General features: G+C 36.9%; 1 protein-coding gene across 1 annotated transcript in view; it reads left to right on the plus strand.

The window, feature by feature from the left end:
* The window catches only part of LOC124177758 (ras-specific guanine nucleotide-releasing factor 2-like), a 103,986-nt gene that overhangs the window by 43,490 nt on the left and 42,453 nt on the right, over positions 1–18,043 (plus strand). The window contains exon 5 of the mRNA XM_046560528.1: positions 14,240–14,346. Coding sequence (XP_046416484.1) covers positions 14,240–14,346 — 107 coding nt within the window. The remainder of the gene's footprint in view (positions 1–14,239; positions 14,347–18,043) is intronic.

Here is an 18,043-nt window from a genome sequence, read left to right on the forward strand (position 1 = left end):
GTCAAACCAACGGATCATAGGCCTGACTTTTTGGGATTCTGATGTCCAATGTATTTTTTTTTTTTTTGTTTTTTTTCGACTCAAAATGATATTTATAATTTTTTGATATTTTTTCGCCATTTTGTGAAAACGGGGCAACCTGAAATATCATCGACGTGAATATGGACATTTTTGTAAAATCAGGGATTCGAAAAAATCTTTTTGTCATGATTTTTACACTTATGTTGCATGGTTCATTTATGGGTTGGATATAAGACGATGTAACGAAATTTAAAGATCGGGTGGAAATGACAAGAAGCGGTTTCAAAATTGAAGCTCTTATATACCAAGCTGCTTCATGTTTTATTTATTCTTCCAGAAAGTTTCTGGGCTATTTTCTTGGTGAAGTGATTTGGTAATTCGAAAAAGCTATTTGGCTGACATCAAGAACCACCCAAAGAGTATCCGTTTTCTTGATGGTATTTTCGTAAATCTCTTTGGCTCTTTCGAAAAAATTATTCGACACTTTTTGAAAGATATTTTAGGATTTCCAAAAAAAATTTACTTACCTATGTATAAAACAGAGGTATTTTAGTGGTATAAAAAACTACTTATTGTCTAACATAGGTCTCCATGAAAGTATCTGCTTATTTGAATTTATGAAAGCTGCTTGGCTGATCCAAGAAGAAAAAGCTTTCGGGTAGTAGATTCCCCTATCGACCCTTTGTTGAAACGTGCTTTATATTTTTTTTACTAGATCCCGTTGTCTTCCACCTTTCAATATTGGGGCTTCTGCTGCGACCTCATTACTACGGAGTTGTTGTATTTTTCATGGTATTTTTGACATAACTTGAGGCGACTTACAATTAGAAAATTAACGAGAAAGAGAAACCCATGTACCCATCCTTTTATCAAAGTTTTAGCAAACTGAGAAGCTTACAGTTCTCGCGGAGTTTCACGGGGCAGAAGCTGTTGTTGCGGACGGAATGTGAGTTCATCAACTATTCGAAAGGGTCGTTTCAGAAATGGCCGTTACACCGCGGTCTTCCACACTTCTCTGATATCTGGTATCCCAACTGCGATTTGCCATTTTGACCTGAAGACCATTTTCGATAAAAATCTGCATTTGGTCAATTCCTAATTTTTTCCTTCCCTACATTGTTGATCGCACCGTTGCAACATGTATAATTTCTACTTACAAGGTTATTGTAAACAAACAAAAGATATACGACAGCTGTGATTTTGCATGAGAGATCTTTGTCATCCAGTCAATTACAAGCAAAATTCTACAACCACATGAAATTTTCTATTGGCGTTGATTTCCTTAAATGAAAAGAGAAATTCAAGACTTTCAATATTCCGCTTGACTTCAACTCAAGTCTTCAATCGGCAACATATATTCATTGATCTCAAACGATGCGATTCTCCTTAACTCAGAACTGATTATATTTTAGATTCCATCGTTCCAGGCACTTTCGAGTAATTTGATTGAGAAAATTTGGGCAAACGGAAGAATTTATTTAATCAAGTTTTCTTAGCCCGGAACGGTTTTAAACAAGAAATTCTTAAGCCAACTCGTCAAAGTCAAGCGAATCAACTGTTCGTTATGATCGAGGTGAAACCTAATTGAGCCCCGACCGGATGTGAGATGAGAATTCACGAGGGACGAGCGCTGGATCCATAAATCATTTCTTATTCGGGAAGCTCGGTCTGAAGATGCGTCCTGTTATATCCGAGGAGCACCTCTCGTGGGACTCCATCAAATTTAATTGTCACATCTAGGCCCAGTATCGTGTGGCACACTTGTCGTGTTTCGACACGGCTCGGAAGATGCCAGCAAGCACTTGATCGGGGGATCAAACGTGCCAGGCATCAACCCTTGGCTGGAATTGCGGCTGTTGGTCTTTCCCGTGTCGCTTCGTCCTCGTCCCCCCTGAGTGGTCAAAGCGAAGCCTGAAAGCTCCTTCGTTAGGATATTATCACAGAAGGCGGATATGCCGCTTGTAATTACTCGACGACCGAGAGATACCTCAACTTACTCAAAATTATTGTATTCGTATGCCACGAACAGGTCTTATCAAATACAAAAATATAAAATACATATCGGAATTATGAACGAAAACTTAGATACCGATCGATGCTTCATTCTACACCGTGTTTCAAAATGATTACGAATATTGTAGATCATTCGATTTCACTCTGCGAAGTCTCATTTTATCCGGAAGAATATTTTCTATCAAGTAACTGAAACAAATTTTTTTTTTGTTATCCCAGTGGTTAATTCAATATTGATATTTGTCAATCCTAATCAATATTCGTGTACTGTAAAATTTAACATTCAACGATGCCAACGTGATGAAAAAAGTGTTTCAATGAATTTGTGTGAAACAGTTATTTGGATAAAATTCACTTTTATGGAATAAAATAGAGCGAATCTACTAATCTACATTTTTTTTTAAACGGATCGCTGAAGATTGAAAATATAACAAAAATATGAATTGGAAGATTATTCCATTTTTTGCTTGATAACTGTATTTATTTCTGGCACATTATATAATTGTCGACAAAAACAAAGCATTTGTATAAACATGCCAATAATATATTCTAATTTGAGAGCAATATCCTCTTAATTCCGATGGAATCAATCGAATCATGTTTCCTTCATTTGAGATTGAGAATTTCAAAGTCTTATAGTCTCCACTTTCTTATTACCAAAACCTTTTCAATTTGTAACTCTTCAATTTCGTATGTTGGAAAAGCGAAGAAGAATAAAACAATTCAGTTCTCTTAAAAATTCATACATCAAGCCAAAGTTATAAAACTTTATGTAACTAAATATATATATACGTTTTCTTCTCAGCTGTGAGATGTTTGTTCGAGGATTTCTCGAAAGGTTTCCCGAGGAAACTGAGAGAACCAGTTTCAACGGCACTCACGTTTATTAAACTGTGTACCCTGGGGATATTATTTTCCACGTCGGCATTGGAAATTGTGCCAATTTTAGAAACCTCCAATTTCGGTAAATATCCGCGCATCTGTTTCCAAAATTACTCACCATTGTTCATCAATGTTTGTCGTAACGAACATAACGTTGAATTGATTCGCGACGCGTTGAACGGTATTAAAAAACATTTCCATTCAAGATACTGGGAAAAAATTAGGGGTGAAACAAGAAATAAAAAATTGTTCGATTCAGACAAAGAGTGCCAAAATGTTTGTAATTATTAGCTGGAAAATTGTTGTGTGATTAAAAATATCCCCTCAACAAGACTTAACAATTTTTTAATAACGATCTGCTGTTAATCACTCAAGGCTGATTTTTGATACATCACAAATCAGCTGTTGAGAAAAAATCCGTCTGAGAATTACAGTGAATAATTTGAGCGGCATACATCGAAACCATACTTCGTTACCAAAACCTATGGGAATACAGGAGGTGATTTTTCAGCGTGTCTTGTACATGCCATTAGAGCCGGAGAATTATTGCGCAAGCGAGAAGCGAGTCTCCTTCGAGAGTTGAGGGCCATGTCCGTAATTCCGTCGCTAACCATTATAGATTCTAATTAATTACGGGTATCCGAAAAGATGAGAAAATTGGAAAGTAAAATTCCCGCGGGTTGAGGCATCCTGCCAATTACTTTTCTTCCTTCGGTTCCCTACGCCCAAGGGAATGTTATACATGTAGCCGATTTGCGCGTTCCTCTTAAATTCTTAAAGCTTTCAAAGTTACGTCGCGAGTTTCGCCGTCCAGGGAAAAGGCACTAATTAATTCGTAGATAATATACTTGCCACGCGGAGATAATTATCCGCAGGGTTGTGTACGGAACGTATGGTTGGGAATCCGTAACTCTCTGGAACTACCGGATATTGTACACTTCTCAACCCCAGTCTCGTAGTTGTTTGCTAAATATTCACACGGTGCCTCGACTGCAGACATCTATCATATGTTTCGCTGAATAATTTACTTCATCGGCACTGTTTATTGTCAGATTCGTGTTGCGCGATTAAATTTTCATCAAAATCAAGACTGATTGATGAGGTTGCGACATGTCGAATAAAAACAAAAAAGCCCCGAGGGGATTTCCTCTGCGAATTCAATTAGGGCGGGCTTGTTAATCAGGACAGAAATGTATTTCGTGGTTGGTAGATACATTCGATATTATACAGAGGGAATTCCTAACCAATGCATGGCCCGTTGTTTGATAAAATTCAATGCTCACGTACTGGAATCAGAGTGCGGTTGTTCACCAGGGCGCACCAACGGTCATAAACGTAACTTGATAAATTTTCACAGTTTTTGTTCGCAGTTGCGTCGAACAACGTAAATTGTTAAAATTTTTGTGGTTACATATTGGGACAATCTCTTGAAACTTGAAAATCAACTGCGCATGCGCGAGTTTTATCGGCTGTTCGCGCAGGCTGGCCATCCCGAGTTTTCAGCCGTCAAACTGTTTCTGGCGGCGATGTAGTTGATACGAATCTTCGAGGTTAGAATCTCAAATAATTGAGGCAGTGACTCGAAAAGGTTTGGGAAGCATTTGTTATCGGGTCGGAAAGTTGATTCTTCAAAGAACGGTCGGAATTTAATGCTTATGCTCTTTGAAAATTCAATCGTACACATTTTGTGTACGTTGGCTCGCCTGCATCGCAGACAAGAATATCGCTGCGGAAAGATTTCGCTGACCAATGAGATTGAATTGTTTGGCGCATGCGCGGTTGATTTCCAAGTTTCAAGAGATTGTCTCGGTATATACAGCGGTGACCTGTCCTCTGAATTTATAACGGTTGGTCCTCCTGGCAAAACACAGCTCTCAGATTGTAACGCGTGCGCATTAAATTTTATCAAACAAAGGAACGTGCAGTCGTTACAACATCACTCTGTATACATGAATTGATTGGATCAATACATGTGTACTTTTTTTTTATTGAAAATTACAAGTTTTGAAGCCTCTCATCTTTACTTTTGTTCTAAAAATGAAAAATTGAATATAATGTGTTTTCAACTAATATGTGAAATTTGATTTCGATCTTAAATTAATTGGTTGTAAGTGTTTTTTTAATTTCTTGAAAATACTTAAGTTGGTAAATAAAAAATTAAGTTGTGGGATATTCGAACTGACGGAAGTTTGAAATGTATTTCTTGAGTTTAATTTATACTGCTTGTATAATTTATTACCTGAAGTAAGCAGCAGTGCGGCAAGCAGTTTATTTTTCAAATATAGGTTTGTATATATATATTTTAGGAGAAAATTAGTTTTGAATTTTTAATAGGTTGCTACTCAATAAATTTGCCTACATCGATTTTTACTGCCTTTGCATTAAAATGTTTTCGTCAGTCATCTTCAAACTACAAAATATTCACGATTCATCATACGAAATGAAAAACTTGGATGTGTATAAAAACAGGATATCCATGTATTCAATTAATCAGAATTCAAATTTGGCGAAAAGCATGATAAATAGGCCTTGACGTAATTACACCGTGCGTTGAAAAGAAAAAAAATTTATCAAAGTGATGAAAATTTGTCTGTAAAACGGTAAAGTTGACGTCACATGGCGATTTAAATGTACACAATGTTTTGTTAATTGCATAATTCCCACCAACTAAAAAATCGAGACCAATTTTTCTATCTACTTTCTTTTTTCTATCAATTTTCATCGATTATTGTTTTAATTGTCATTTCTCTTCTTTATTCAGTTTTTATCAATCAACTCTGCACAACGTTTCGTATGAAAAAAAATTCACCGATCAAAAGTTTAGAGTGGCAAAATTACTATAATTTCGTTACTAAACGTTGCAGCTGTCAAAAGTTACGATCAGAAATTGAGTTGATATTTTGTTTTAGATTTTATCCGTGTGTAAAGTCTGTATAGATTTAATTTAACTTGTGTAAAGTTAAATTGAGACCGCGTCGATTTATGACTAGAAAGTTTTTCTGCGATGATTTATTTACTTTGCAGGAGGTTCGATGTAGGCGTAGAGTGTAATCGATTCGAATAATTGAGGCTTCCAGGCAAATTGGGAAAAGGCAGATTCGGTAACTTTTATGATTATTTCACAAGCAGGCGATTCTCCGGCAGAGAAAATGAAAAAATACATCGGACTCGTCAGAACAATTTTGTCACACAAAAGTCATTTCAAACTTCCAACTCAGTGCATGGTAGGTAATAAATTCTTACCATACAAACGTTTTATTTTTTGGTGCGAACATTTCCGAGAGAACGAAAATCTTTTCTGGATATATTTCTAACGGTATATTGCGCAATAAGAAGGCAAACTCGGTTTTTTCGGACCGAGTGTATGTTTGCAATATGAGTCGTAGTTGAGTCGAAGACGAATATTGCAAATACGTGAGGCAGTAAGTATGTTACACGTTATTTCACGAAATTGAGATTAGGATCGCGTAATGTCAGATTTCTGTTCGATAGCGCATGCGCGCAGTGCAGAAAGTACCACTTTCAACTCCTAGGACTTAAAAGTAGGCTTTTCTGTATTCCGCGCATGCGCAATCGCAGATTCACTCGACCGTCATAGAAACGGGTGCTTTGTGTACGGGAAGGAAGCATGGAAAAATGCTTAAAATATACTCACGTTGTATAAACGTCTTTGCCGACATTTTCCAGGGCTGGTTAGTCCTGCTAATACTGGTAGCCCTTAGGGCTCCGTAGGGATCAGTTTAGCTCATTTAATTCTTGTAAACGCACGTGCCTCCTCCAGATGTACGTTTAGCCTCAAGGTATACAACGTATGGGTCGTTCTGCTAATTTTCGGTAAATGACCCGGCATACAAATTTCTATTTACCTCTTTGACTTTGACAAGTTTTATCATGCCCCGAGAGTATCGGAGTTGAATGTAAACACCGAATTTCTCATTCTTTCCGATTACAAGAATTGCGAGAAGATTTGTAAATTGAAACCCGGAACTCAGTGTTTCAATTCAGATCAATGCTTTCAGGGATTCAATTTTTTGTGTTTTGGTTCAGCAGATCATTTAGTTGACTAATTTTTATTACCCATTGGAATTCGATTATAGATGAGATCGGGCTGTTTGATTAAAATTTAAGCGCCTGTCTCACTTTTCAAAAACCTTGGTACTAAAATCGCGTAATGCTTATTGTCGTTTTCCTCTCTTCTACAATTTTCACGCAATTAATTGACGAAAGAACTGCAGAACCTCCTGTTTTTATTTTTTTTTTTTAATTACTAGAATCTGTTTAAAAAACAAAGATTGAAACTATCTACCAGAAAAATCTTGGCATGGAATTTTTTTAACGCGAAATTTATTGCTAGAAAATTCTCAACTTGAAATTTGATCTCTTCTTGAATTGTCGGTAATGAATGACGATGAAGATTTGAAACTTGTCAAACTCACGAAACGGATCAGATAGATTTCTAAATTCCAGATAATTTACAATCAATCTCGGTAGTTTTCTGAGAGTATCAGAAACGTTTTCATAGATCAACGTCACGCGAATAAATCTTTTTACTTTGTAACGGTTGCAAAAATATCAGTACTAAATTAAATTTTGAAACAAAACCGAAGCAAATAAATATATGCGTATATGTGCAGATTCGTGATCGCATAAAAAGCTCGAAACACACAGCTTTCGAAGAGTTAAAATCGACGAGGATCTCATCGAAGCACTTGCTCAAAATTTAGGCAAATTGGCTGAAATAGCTGGAGTCAAAATTTTTGCTTTTTTCAAAAATCTCGGTCCTGAAATTTTAAGGAATCGCCTATACGAAGGTAGAGATTTGAACGTAATATATTATGCAGTCGAAGCCTCTCTGTATCCGCCGCGTTGCTCGTGCCTCTGTTTCTCCATATTTTATTGGTTCTGGTTGCGTTCGGCCAATTCCCTCGAACATTCCATGAACATCACTGCGGGTAATGGGAAAAATAATCGTTGACTTCACGGCCTTTGGGTGGAAACTGTGAAATAATGCATCGTTTCAATTCCCACCTGCAGTGATTTTGGTTATCAGCCAGCCGCTGGATATTCCTGGCGAATTTCACGTCGGTTTTCCACCGTTTCGCGTTAAGCAGAAATATCGCTGCCTGACAAAAATCAAAGTTGACGGAGGTTGACGGAAATCGGTCGTGAAGGCATTTCAACGCTCGAAATTGGCGGAAATTGAAAGAGTTATTGTTGAAAAGTTATTTCCTCGACGCTGTCAATTCCGAGCAGAAAATTCTGCGCTTTCAGAAAAGGTTGGTCTCCGTATTTGGAGTTTGATTGGTTTACTATTTACGAAGTCAATATTAGCTCATCACTTCCGATACCGTTATATTGAAAATGTTGTTTATTGATAATATCAGCATTAGTTTCATTTCGCTTTTAATTACTGTAATTTTGTTCACATTAATTGCCGTATTTGACGTAGCGACTTACGATTAGTATCTTTGATAATTACTCATACCGTTGATTTAGTGCCAATTAATTTAATTTAATAATTGCCAATAATTCAATCACAGTGGTTAGAGAACATATTTGAAACAGACAGGCGCTGATGTAAATTACAATTTTCACAGTATCGATGTCACCGTCACATCGTATTAACATTTATACAGAGATATCAAAGGGGCGAAACAGACCTTTTACTTCAACGTGTACAATGTACATACTCCCGTTTCATTGGCAAAACGTTGTATACGTTTAAAATACTCCGCTCAATGGGTGGAAGGGGTAAACAAATTTTCCATACTAAATGGAAACACCCAGCGTAATTGGATCGGTCGAATCTCCGACGGTGTGCAGATCGCTGTTTTGCTTTTACTGCCGATTGTTGTAAAAATTAAATAATACGGTGAATAAATGTGTTTTGAAAATGTTATTTTTTCATGATCAAAAAGCGTGGATCAAAGACTGAACCTTTGAATCGACTGCTAGGCTAATATTTTGTTAAACAAATTGGAAGAGAATAATTAATGAGAATGCACGCAGAGTACCAGAATCGTTGCTGCAAATATAAATTTTTCCGCGGGTGGTTTAAATTGTTTTCGAAACCGTAGGATGAACTTTGAAGAAAAATAACGGATGTCGAGGAATCGGATCTGGTTAAGTTAACACACACAGCTTCTCGTATTATTCAAACATATTGGGGGAAGTAATAGCCGAGTAGGCCAATTAATAAACTCGTTTACAGGTAGCGAAAAGTGAACCTGCAAATATCAGGCTTCAATATAGATTATTTGCATCGTTGCAGGTAAATTTGACTCGCAATTGTAGCGGCGGAGTCGCGTGTGATTTTAATTAACGCATAATTCTTTGGTTAATAACTAAGCAGGCGCAGCTGCTCCGACAGGTGGGAGATAATTGCCTGGATGCAGTTGCATCACATGCGTGTGAATACAATGCACTTTGACGATGTTACCTCGACGCGATACGGACAGACCTGCGATTCATAAACAACAAAACAACTGCTTGGCTCATTTAAAGTGGTTTTTGATTTTCAATCCAATGAGCGTTGGTTGCTGAGATTTTGCGATTTGAAATTTTTGGATTTTCGGGCGGGTTTTGGCTCGTGTTTAGAGAATGTGGAGCAGAGCGATTGGGAAAAGGGCCTGTTTTTCAGATTTCGCTCTTATCCGAGGTTCTTAAACTTTTCTACTAAAAAATGGCTCACGCAAGAAGGCTGGGTTAAATTTTTTTATTTCTCTCTTCTTGTAATAATAATTTGATGAGACGGTATTTAATATTGGATCACATTCCTCCGCTTCCGCGTGAGTTCTTATTCACTATGAAGCTACAAGAGTAATAAAGAGAAGTGAAAATTTTCGCTTTAGCCAATTGCATAGTTCAAAGTCCACAGTTTTCGGTTTTGAAATGAACAGAATTATGCGTCATGTTTTCAAACGTAAAATTAAGATTTATTCTGATATTCTGACCTTGTTGGACTCTTTTTTCCCTTTTCCGTACTACTAGAACTTTTTTCAAAAATTACTTCATCACCCGAAGAAATTTTTGGCGCGTGCACAAACCTGTAAGTGTAAGTAAAGTTTGAAAATAGAACTTATATGACTAAAAAACAACTCAATTTAGTATTCCAATAATTACTATTCAGGTCACTTGACACAGCCGACAAAATTAGGTAGTACTAGTAAATTCGCAAATTCCGGTAAACTTTTTATATCCTATTACAATGGCGCAGGTACTCAAGATATTTTCTGGCGTTGTACCAATTATGCAAGCCATTGCTTTGAAAGGATCGCTGTAATACCGTTACTCACTTTCAGTAACTTTCCTTGAAAAAATGGGAACTTTGAATAACGTCTTTTCAAATACAGTGTAATTTATTTTAAAGCTCACAATCCGCATGCGGTGTTATTGAAAACCGAAGCAACCTGCAATCTTCGCAAAAAATTTCACCTCCCAATTTTTGCTGCTCATTCGAAGCAGACCGACGTTTTGTCGATTCTTTTTAAAAAGCACAAACTCTTTTGGCTCATCACTGATCTAATTGGCCGCTGGTTTAAATTTTGAAGAATGTACAGATTCTTTTCACCGGAAAATAAATGGAACACTTCTCTTCAATACCTTAGCGAAATAACTCAGCCTTCCGAATTATTGTGAAATTTGATTTGGGAATTTAGATGGCTTAGCAACATACAATATATATAATGTAAGTCTGGTAATCCAGATACCTGCCTCCTATTTTTACTTTCACTTTTTGGACCATCCTTGTAAAGTTTTTTTCTTCTCCCCCTTGCCGGGACAGAGATTGTTGAATAATGAAACGCTAACAGAGGATAAAGGAAGCGTCGGAAAAGCTCCTTGCGCTTCGATCACATCGCTGAATTATTCACCCGCCCTTCGAGGAATGTAAAACAATGACTTCGGACCCGAGGATAAGTATAATATTCGAAGACGTCTTTTCCGCTGATTTTTTGGTAATTCTTTTCATTCTCCGCTTTGTCCTTGTGACGATGTAAACTTACGTGCAAAACGAGTACTCGTTCAGTAACCATGTTACGTTAGTATCTTTTCATAAATTTGGGCCGAGGGATTTACAATGAGGGTTTGAATTTATAATTTGTTTGAAGTTTAGGTATTTTGTCTTTTGGTATAACTTGACTAAGCGGGGGTTAAAAAATGATATATCTTGTAAACTTTGACATTTCAGTAGCCCACGGAAACGCGATCGGAACAGAAAAAAATGGACAAGTTAAAATTTAGGAATAATAAATTCCTCCGATGACGGATTATATGTTACGAAGGCGACAAGTATTTCATTTGCATATTCTGTTCGATACACGATCTGCGTCACTCGGATTTTCCGCGCGATTTTCACCTTGTTGAATCGCCTCTCTCGAAATTGGATCACAGCATCGAATTTCGGGCTTTACTCCTGCAGTCCGGTATAATTATTTTATATATGACGTGCCGACGATGCGGAAATCGCTTCGAATTTTCTCGGATCATTATCCCTCGTGTCGAAATAATTTTTCGATAAACCATCGACGCGTATTCGACGGTGGATATTTATTAAAGGAAAATTTTGAATTATTTCTGAACTTGGCAAAAGAACGTTTCGTCAAATATTTTCCGATTTTACACCCGGAATCAAACGAACATCCGCAATAGATTCGCAATTTACGGTGTGCGATATTAAAAGCCGAATGAAAGGCTTTTCTGATTGGAAAATTTCAATCTCGTCATATTCATCACAGTTCCGCACAAACGAACAGTAATTTTAGCACAAAAATTATATTGGAAAAAAGTTATTTCTTCTCTTTTTAAATTCTATTCTGACAATTTGGCGGATAGTTTTTTCTTCAAATCTTTCACTCTTCCTACAATAAACAGAGCACAATAAAAATAATTATCGTTCATTAATGAGAAATTTTTAGAAAATATTGAAAGTGTGGTGGTTTCGTTTTCGATCAACGTCACTACAGAACTTGTAAAGAAAAGTTTTTCTGTGTGAAAAAAGCGTTTTGTATTTTATACAAACTTCGAAAGTGTTACAAGTTAATGGTTCATGTTGTAGAAAAACGATTAAATGAAAGGTATTAATTTTGGAACGGATAAACTCGCTTCCAAAAACTCAACAGTTTGTCGCTGAACCAAGCTTGAAATGTGTTAAAGCTACAAAAATTTACAATATGGCGATAACCTTATTTCACATTTTATTATTTTTTCGACGTTATTCCGAAAGCATTTTTCATTCGTGTAAGGATAAAAAAATAAATCTTTTTCTCGATGCATAAAGTCTGTAGATTTATGTACAAAATACAAGAAATATAGTTGTTAAAGGTTTCGTGCAATTTCAGATGTAACTTTTTCTTTTATAAATTCTTGAGTTCATACAACATTTTTTAGATTTTGCATTAATAAGGTGGTGTGAAATTTGAAAAATTTTGGCTCGTTTTGAGTCGAATTCAACAATACCTCGAACATTTTTAACCACTTGCGTGGTAAATATTAAAATGATGTAAGATATTCGCAGATATTCTTACGGTTCGCTAATTTGAACGAAAATTGATTCTTCATTTATTATGTTTGATTTTGTTTCTTTATTTTTTATATTTATGTCGTTCTTTTTTATTATTACTTGGAATACTTCATCATTCTCGTGTGTAATTATCTTCTATTCAATTATAACATTTTTTTTTTTTTTACCAAAATGCAGATAGTGTGAGAAATCAATTTGAATTTTAGTGACTCTTATTTATTCGTACATTTCTCAGTATTCACGTTTGACATTTTGTCTTGATTTTATACAGTTAAGAATAACAGAAAAGAAAAGACTCAAGTTGTTACATGCAGCCAGAAGGCAATGTGCTCGAGATGTCAAATTGAACCCCATCGAATCCCTAAAAATGAGATAAATTGAAAATTTCGCCTAAAATTTTTCCATATACGGTAAGGATGAATAATCAATTTTTTCAAATTTCAATCCAAATAACGAATTTCCTCCCAATTAAATATTCGCTTATTCAAATCTTTTTAACAGATAAAACAGCATATTTGCACAGCAAAATTTTTTTCTTGATCTTGATATTTGCATTAGAGCGCAAGGCGTATGTACGATTAAAAATGAAATCTTACTCTTAGCTTTTACGCTGCCTATTTCCTGTAAAAGTAGAGGGGTGACGGAGCCGAGGTTGCACTGATCTGAGATGCAGATACCCTTGGCCTGGATGCTCGAGAAGACTTCGCTGCTCGCGTTCTCGTCAAAAGCGAGATCGAAATCCCCTGTGAATAGCCCCGCGCATCGTGGAATAAGTCTCTTGAGTCGCTCTCTCTTTCTTCAACATTCTGGGTAAAAAAGCGCTACCGCGGCCTCTTCACTCACTTAACTGATACCGAAGCGGCAAGGAATGTATTCTGAATGATTTAACACCGCAAACGAGGTCCGGGGGATGCAGGAAATTTCGTTTTTAGGGGTCTAATACCAGGAAAAGCATGATTTTTTCAATCGTTGTGCTGTTTTTAACCTTCGAAACATTATACAAGCTTGCAGGTCTCGGAAGATTTTCGTCTCGGAGAAGAGTTGAGATTTTTAATTTCAAGTTCTAAATCATCGATGTGTGAAAACTCCATATTGATTTTGCCGTCTTCGATCCCGTAGAAAAGTTTTCAACTTCGCTATCAGAGAAATTTTCAGGTTTCAGACAATTTTGTCGAACTTTTACATTAGCGATCTTGGAAAATACAAATTTTTTCGCCCAATGCTTTTGAAAAGAATTCAGAAATCCTTTTGAGTACATTTCGCGCAAAAAAAGACATAGTCTCGGAAAAGAAGTATAAGTACTTTGTTTTTAATCTAGGTCGATCTACAAAAACGTTTCTGAAATCTGTACGAACTTTCAAGAGCAGATTGTGTTATATTGGCATCAGGTAGAGTTGGATTGACATCAGATAGTGTTAGAATGACATCCTGTTACAGTAATAAATCGATATCAAACGGAGAGTCTACCGTATGAGGTTGACATCGAATTACAGTGTTAGATCGATGTAATATAATACCAGATTTACATTAGATCGCGTTACATTTGTGAGACTGATAACAGATAGTGTCAGGTTGGCATCAGATCGTGTTAAATTGACATCAGATTAAAGTCTTATATCGTTACAACAGATAGTATCATATTAACATCAGTCGGTCGTGTATTTACATAAAATAGTATCATAATTAATGGATTGGCTCTAAATAATGGATAACAAAAGTTGACGCCGCACGTTTTTCTTGCAGTGTAAGAACGATAAACGAAGTGTCAGCATTAAATATCTGTATGAATTCTTCTGATTCCAGCACTGTTTCGCCATCTCGTATCGTCGAGAAAATCAGCGTCAATACGAGCTTCGGGCAGCCACGGAAACGGATTGCCGTTTGTGGATAGACGCCATCCGTGAAGCAAGGTAAGGGGATCTTGAGGTGTTTACCACGTTGCGGCGTACACGTGAACTCAGAATCCGTGTGTAAGCACATCATATTCGATCTGTAAAGCTTGTTCACCCATCAGAGAATCCGCCTTGAATTTGTTGTGTCTCGCTGCTCAATTCGGTAGAAAAAAAACAGTCCCTTTTCGTTCCCATGGCTCGAGAAGCTCTGTTAAGCTGGAATAGAAACCGTAATGCCTTTATTTTCTTTGTTCCGTGGAGGCAGACGGTCGACCCGATATAAGAGAAAAAAAAAAGAAAAAAAAACGAAAAAGGACAGAAGCGGGCTAAACATTTTGTCGAAACAATTCACTCTCTGTTTCAGTCTGAACAAATCTTTCCCGACTATTCCCGCGATTTGTGTGCAGCTTTGCGTGCGCATTCGTCGATCCCACATTATATTCATCCGATTGGCCTCAGGCTGTATTGAAACTGGTTTGTTGTATATAATATTAAAACAAAATAGCGCCTCGTACCGGCCTGGTTAATTACTTCATTAAATTGCGAGCGTGATCAAAATTCGCAGTATTCGGTAATTGAACGGTTTTCATGATTGTTTAAGCGGAGAACAGAAAATTGTCGAATCGAATTACCCTGGTCTCAGAACGAGGGCTGGTTGATTGCTAATTACGATATTTCACGGTGGCAATTAATATTGTCGAAATATCGGGATGAGCTATGGTCCAATTCAAAATTTACTGTAATTGGTACGATTATTTTTGTGACGGTCCAATTTGCAATCCGCCGTGAACTGCGTACCGTAATGCACAGGTTTCTCGTACAGCCCTAATTCGCGAAGCGTTCTCGATGATCATGATAATGAAACTTCAAGAAGGTGGATAGTTCAGGCTTTCGCGGCTGAAGATACGAAGTGTTGTGCCAAGTAGTTCGTGTACAAGGCTCGGACGCGCCTTCTTTGTATCTACACAGAGCCTAGTCGTCAAAAATGTTCAACGACATTCTACGATACGATGTCTAATCATCGTTTTATCAACTTTTGTAAAAACAAACATATTTACTTGGAAAACTTGGTAGATTTTATTTTATTTATCTTACTAGAACTTTGAATTTTGCATTTTCATCGTTTCATCGTTGAAAAAAAATGTTCTACGAGCTTCTATAGTGTTCATTTTTGGAGTTAGTTGATAACGTTTAATGCGATGGGTGTCAAACGACGGCTACTTTTTTCGCACTACGACTGTGTCCAATTTCAATTCAGTGTATCTATTCACTCTAAACTCAGTTTATCTCTAGCGTTGAAAAATAGTATACACGCAAAAGTACTTTTCGATCAGGGTGCTTGAAACTGTGAAATCGAAACTCCTGTTCGGAACCGCGACGCCAAGTGAGTGGAGACGTGCTTTCAGCTTGAAGAAGAAGCCTTTGCCATCCAGCCAAACTATAAGTTACACGAAATTTCGAAGAGGCCGTTAAAGCTAGCACTCGCAGTGACTCTGGGAAGGCACTTTGAGTTTGTACTGGCGTCGCAACCACGTATAAAGCATAACGTCCAATATCCATGGAGCATTATTTTGGGGGTGGCCTAAATAATGTACGTACACGTAAAGCGTGCTTTATAGGCTTCCATGGAAATTGGTCTGGTGTGGCTGTTCTCTGAATCCCAAGCTACACCTTGCGGTTCCCATGAAATTCCGGCATTCAATACTTGGGCTTCCAAGCTACGTGTGGCTTGTAGTGTACCGGGAGGAATCGGAGAAACTTAGCAAACCGAGTTACCGACTGAGCATGCGCAGAATAATTGAGCTTTATTGGGCGGTGAGATCGCGCGCCGGTTAATATCTTCGTATGCAAAGCAGGGCAGCCAACTTACTCAAAACAGAGTATGAGACGTCAAACCCACTAGCGTCGAGTAGCGAATTGGAATTATGTTGTCATGGTGATGCGTAGCAGTCATCAGTCGTCAGTTCGTTGACAATAACAGTTTGCCAAGCTTTCTCGAATTACTCCATCAACCGTTCGAGATCTGCCTTCGGTAAAAAAATGATAGCATCACTTTCATAACCTTTACAAGACGCGTTTGACGGCTGATGCGTGAGTTGGTCAGCCTGCATCGAAATTCGACAAGGCTCGCGCATGCGCAGTCGAACGCTCAGTCTGCTAGATTCTGCTCTTGATTGTTCCCCTTTGGTATAATGCGCTTAATTCATGCGCTTTCGAATATCAAAATATTTCACTGCTGTTAATTCTCTTGTTGCTTTAAAGTGAACAAGAGCTCATACAAAACTGGAGGAATGTGAGCCGATATTAAATACTGTCACATCGATTTATTATTAGAAGAAGAGAGAAATATTTTAATATTTGGAAGTTAAAAGAATCAGTTCTTACGAATATTCGACATATATTTTTCGGTAGTAAAAAGAATCACACACATCTTAAGTTTTACAAAAACTTTTGTTACGTCGTACAAAACACAGCCACCGACGGATTTGAGGATATCTCAATTTTAAAGTTCCCAAACCTAGAATGTTTGGAAATTTCAACGTCGTTAAGATCGTAGTAAAAATGTTTACAGCCCAGCCCTACGAGTGTACTATATTTTAGTGGAAAAGTGTAATAATCTCGGAGAAGAGCGAAATCTAAGACAAAGACCCTTTTCTGAACTGCCCTACTCCACATACTCTAAGCGTGAGCCGAAACCCGCACGAAAATCCAAAAATTTCAAATCGAGATATCTATCTATTGTAAGTAGTTTTTTACTTTAGTACTTTGGACTTGAAAAGTAAAAATCACTGGTCATAGAAAGTGGTTAATTTTTTCACTCCTACTGATAGTATGAAGACAAAAATTCGTTCTAGACAAATTGTAATCTCATCAATGAATCCATTATTGATATGAATCAATTATTTTCAGCCGTAACAACGAAAGTCGTAATGAGTAGGATTATTTTTTTGTTTTCCAGTATTCAACATGATTTGATCGACCGTAAAATATACCAAATAACGATCAAGTCAAATGTTTCACAAATTCACAGTTAAAAATCAATCACTTGTGATATTTCAATACGATTTTCTTTAACTGATTCTATTTTGGACAGTAATCGCTTTTCATCGTATTTTTTGTTTATTGAAACGAATTTGAATTCATAAAAAAACGTTTGCTTTTGTTCAAAATTCAAATTAGGCTCATTCCATGTTTGTAAAAGATCAATTTAATACTCGTGCTTAATTGTGACATTTATTTTTTTAAACGTGATATGTAATATACGTGCGTTTTTTTAATGATGGCCCCAATGGTCGATTCGAAGCGCTGAAAAATACGCTGTACAGATTCTCAATTTTCCAGTGGCTTCGTTTAGAGAAGAAAAAAGGAGAAAAAGCGAAGCATAACCTTGTCAACTTGTTGAGCATTCTCACGTGTAAAATGCGTAAAATTCTTTGCGTTAAATATGCTAAAAATAGAACCGCAGGGGGAAGGTGAATTCAATTTGCGACTCCGTTTTTAGTTACACGAGACAGCTAACAAGGGATGCGGGTGTTTCCCGATAATTAATAATTTATCGTGACAGAGTGTCTTTAAAAAAAATTAAAAAAATACCTCCGTTAGTTGTGGTCGACATGCTTTGACGAGGAAACAGATATTTGAAAGAATCAAATAATAACTGACTGCAATGTATCACGATACAGTATTTGAATACACGTGACAATTGACCGTAAGT

This window comes from Neodiprion fabricii, chromosome 3 (genome assembly GCF_021155785.1).
Source record: "Neodiprion fabricii isolate iyNeoFabr1 chromosome 3, iyNeoFabr1.1, whole genome shotgun sequence".
Classification (NCBI taxonomy): Eukaryota; Metazoa; Arthropoda; class Insecta; order Hymenoptera; family Diprionidae; genus Neodiprion; species Neodiprion fabricii.